At 59.0% G+C, this 4194-nt stretch overlaps 1 protein-coding gene across 1 annotated transcript; it reads left to right on the top strand.

Moving 5' to 3' along the window:
- Positions 1–958: 958 nt before the first annotated feature.
- LOC124233177 (DNA dC->dU-editing enzyme APOBEC-3G-like) lies at positions 959–4147 on the top strand (the record flags this gene model as incomplete). Its single annotated transcript, XM_046650330.1, has 3 exons — positions 959–1067; positions 1946–2090; positions 3812–4147. Coding segments are annotated over exons 1-3 (510 nt in total), but the record flags the coding sequence as incomplete, so codon positions are not given.
- Between the last annotated feature and the right edge of the window lie 47 nt (positions 4148–4194).

Here is a 4194-nt window from a genome sequence, read left to right as displayed (position 1 = left end):
GCAGGCGCCCAGGGCAGGGTTTGTGGGCTGGTCCAGCTCTCCCAGGATGGGCATCTCCCCTGAGAGTGAGCACTGGGCCAGGACAGGGTGGACTGAGAGGAGCCAGGATGTGGGAGTCTGTGGGACAGAGGGGCAGCCCCTCGGGGAAAAGCATGGCCGGCTAGGGCTCAGGGTTACATCTGGGGCTGGAATACAAATTGCCCCCTTTCCTCAGGGCCTGAGGTGGACAGAAAGGAGCACAGGCGGGGCCCTTTCTCAGGCGGGTGACCATCCTGCATCCATCTGCTCCCTGTGTGGTCATGGCTGGGCCGTCCCCACTGGGACCTGTACTTTTCTGCGTGCAACCAGGGAATGAGTGAAGGCTCCCTGTCTACTTGCTGTCCTTACCTGGTCAGCTCCTAAGGAGAGCTCAGCACATAGTGGTCCCCTTCCTTTCCAGCATGAGGGGTGAAGGCCGGCTGCCTGTCTCTCAGACCAGATCCCTCCCTCCCCACTGTCTCCCCGCTGGCCCTTCCACACAGCAGGTGCCAGAGAGCCTGGACCAGGCCACGCCCTGTGCTGCTGCTGTGGGAGATTCAGGATAGGCACCCTGGAGCCTGCCCGTTAGGGCTCTGTGTCCTGCACCAGGGCCTTCCTCAGGGTATGGACATCTGTCCTCTGACCCCCTGCCCTGCTGGTCCCTGCTGTCGAGGGACCACTCCCTCCACAGACCTCATTATCCCCTGATCCGTCCAGAACGCTTCCAGGTAGGGCTGTGGTCAGAACAGAGAAACCAAAACCTAAACGTCAGCAAGGGCTTCGAGTGGGACATTGGGGCAGAGAAGTTCCTTCTTCTGTGCTACTCCTGTGGGTGGCATGAATGGCCTGAGCTCAGGAAGAGGTGGGGCCCAGCATCACACACTCAGCAGCTTCCAGTTAGGTGCTTTGATGGTATATAAGGTTCCCGGGTCCCTGAAGAGCATCATAGGAGGACGACACCGGCAGTGAGCCGGCAAGGAGCAGAGGACGCAGAGCCAAAGACAGTGAAGGGACTGCGACATGGAGGGCAGTGCAGCGCCCATGGCCAGGTACCACCCATCCCCCCAGCACTCCTGCTCCGGAGCCCCCTCCTCTGGGTTCGCTGATGGGGACTTGCCTCCTCCCCTCAGGGGCTCCTCCAGACCCCCGGGGCCTCCTCCTCTTCTCTGTCTGTCTCCTGCTGGCCCGCCTTGGGTCCAGCTGTGACCCCTCAGCTGATGCCCAATCTGCTTGTCCAGCCCGCACCCCCCAGGCTCCTGGGGACTCCTCCTTGCTGGTCCCCGTTCCTCCTCTTCCTCCAATCCCCTCTGAAATCTATCATTTCTGCTTAGGCATCACCTCTGAACTGTGGGTTAGGAGGTCACTTTCTGCTTTAGGATTTGAATTTTGTTAAGGACACACATTATTTCCATAATGAGGAAAACATCCCACGAATCTGTGAGGAGCATGGTCTCTGGCATTCTCTTTCCACCATGTTCCTACTCTGGACTGCATTTGGCCCCAATGCACCTTGTGGCTCAGCTTAACCCTGAGGCAAGAGGAAAAAGCCCCAGTGGGTCCACTTCAACCAGGGGAGTGGGTCAGTGGGGACAGGGCTGGGAGGGTGAGGCCAGGAGAGGTGACCCGGCTACTCCAGGCAGAGGGAGAGGGCCACATCAGAGGCGCTGAGCCCCCTGCACTGCTCCTGGGGGAGACCCTGACTCAAGGACGGAGGTGATGTCCCCAGGAGCCCCCAGAAGTTGTCAGAGAGGGAGACCTGGTGTCTCCAGCAAAGGGAGTGAAGCCGGTCCTCCATGGGTCTGGCTGCAATGTGGGCACAGGGGAAGGAGCTCAGGGTGGAGGGAGAAGGGGTGTGGGGCGGCGGGAAGAGAACTGAGTGGCAACTGAAGGAGTCAGGTATCGTTGGGTTTCTCCCACCTTTGTCCAGACGCCTGATGGACAAAGACGCCTTCACTAAGAACTTCAAGAATGTGAACTGGCCACGCAAGACCTACTTGTGCTATGAGATGGAGCTCCCGGATGGCGACTCCAGGGTCCCGCCAGACCAGCACAAGGGCGTCCTGCGCAACAAGGTGACTGACCCAGCCCAACTGCAGCTGGCGGGACCTCTCAGTCCTGGGACTCTCAGGGGAGAAGCTTCTCGGGGCTCACAGGGTGTCCCACAGAGCTCTCCCTCCTCGTCCCCACAGCTGCTGAGGCTCCACCTGGGGTCAGGTGGGGTCCATTTCTACTGAGATTGGCAGCTTTGAGCCACATGGTAGAAACTAGTCACAGTGCCCCAGAGTGGCACCACCAGCCAAGTGTCACCCCAGGCTCCAGCAACCCCTCCTGCTGTGCCTGTGAGCATCCATCTGGACAGAGGGAAGGCAGTCTGGACAAGGGTCCTGGGGCAGCCTCTGGTCTGAGTGCCAGTCCTGTGGGCTCCCAGTGCTCCTTCTGGTCACTCCCGGGGGGGCCTGGCAGGAGCCCAGCCCATTACTTAGGAGATCCTGGCAAGGGTCCTTCACCACCACTGCATTGCCGGCTGCTCTGAGCCCAGGGACACCCCGCTGGCCCTCGTGCACCCATCACACTCCCGCCCAAGGTCTCTGCACCTGCACCGCCGGCCTGACTTCTTCTCGGTTTCCTGTTGAGAATCTGTCACTCTGCAGTTTGGGCAAATCTCCAGCATCCTGTGAGCCCAACAATGACATTCATCCCGTGACCCAGGCACCTCTCCCCTGTGCGCCCCTCACCCCGCTCCTCCCTGCACAGTGAGGACCTCACACCCTCGGGCTCAGCACAGGGTGGAGCCCAGAGCAGAAGCTTGTAGAAGTTTTGGTGCACAGATGGGGGCGGGGGAGGGTGGTGAGCGGGTGGATCCCTCCATGGAGGAAGCACCCACGTCTGTGGCATTAGGTCCATGACCCTGGCAGCACCGAGCCTCGCCATGCCCTCTGCCTGCTCTTCTTCTCCTCCCTGTGTGGCCGGAGCAGCTGAGGCTCCTAAAGGCACTTACCTCTGTACGCCTGTCCAGGAGCTTCAGAAACTCCATCATCAAGATGGATCTGATTTTCTTTGTTCTTTTGCTGAGGAAATTTGGTTCTCAGCTAACACCTGTGCCAGTCCTCCTCAATCTTGTATGTAGGACACCTGGACAGCATGGTCACGGACGAGTGGTGTAGGTCCCTTCCCAGGACGCAAACCCAGGCCGCTCTAGTGCAGCGTGCCCAGTCTTGCGGCTCAACCACGGGGCTGGCCCTATCTTAATGCAATGGTTTAGAAATAAAAATTGACGCACATTCCATGATGAAGGATAGCAAACAATGTAAATGAAGACTGATCAGAGCCAGCCCTGAGGGCCCGGCAGTTAAAGTTCAGCGCGTTCTGCTTCGGCGACCCGAGATGGTTTCCCGGTTGAGGAACCACAGCACCCGTCCGTCAGCAGCCGTGCTGTGGTGGTTCACGAAGAAGAACTAGAAGGACTTACAACTAGGAAATACAGCTGTGCTCTGGGGCTTTTGGGAGGAGAAATAAAAGGCTGGTCAGTTTCAGTGCTGTGCGGATCCACAGAGAGCCGAGCTGAAATGAAGGCAGCGCTACCGAGCCAGCCCTGTGTAAAGTGGGGATGTGTGCTCATCACGGAGTGTTGCATTGCGTTTGATCATGTAAATCTGATTCATCTTGACGCTGAGGTGGGCGCCCCCGCCCCTCTAGTTTTGTGCTGAGGCCAGTGCCTCCCCTGCTGCCCCGTCTCGCCCTCCCCCTGTGCACAGCAAATGACAGAACACTTTTCTTCCTCTTCTCCACTCAGGGTGCTCACATGCCCGGGAGACCCCGCCACGCAGAGATGTGCTTCCTGGACCTGATCTCTTCTTGGAACCTGGACCAGGAGCTGTGCTACAGAGTCACCTGTTTCATCTCCTGGAGCCCCTGCGCTGACTGTGCTCAGAGATTGGCTGAGTTCCTGCGGGAGAACAGCCACCTGAGCCTGCGCATCTTCGCTTCCCGCATCTACACCAAGGGAGACTATGAAGACTACAGGGCGGGACTGCGCACCCTGCAGGCGGCTGGGGCCCAAATCGCCATCATGACCTCAAAAGGTCAGCACTCCTGTTCTGGGGATGGGGCCAGGGGCAGGGAGAAACCTGTAGGAAGTTGCTAGAAAAGGATGGGCAGGATGCAAATCCCTGGGGG

This window comes from Equus quagga, unplaced genomic scaffold (genome assembly GCF_021613505.1).
Source record: "Equus quagga isolate Etosha38 unplaced genomic scaffold, UCLA_HA_Equagga_1.0 156522_RagTag, whole genome shotgun sequence".
NCBI lineage: Eukaryota > Metazoa > Chordata > Mammalia > Perissodactyla > Equidae > Equus > Equus quagga.
Note: the sequence above shows the minus strand (reverse complement) of the source record. Positions and strands in the feature narration are given on the sequence as shown.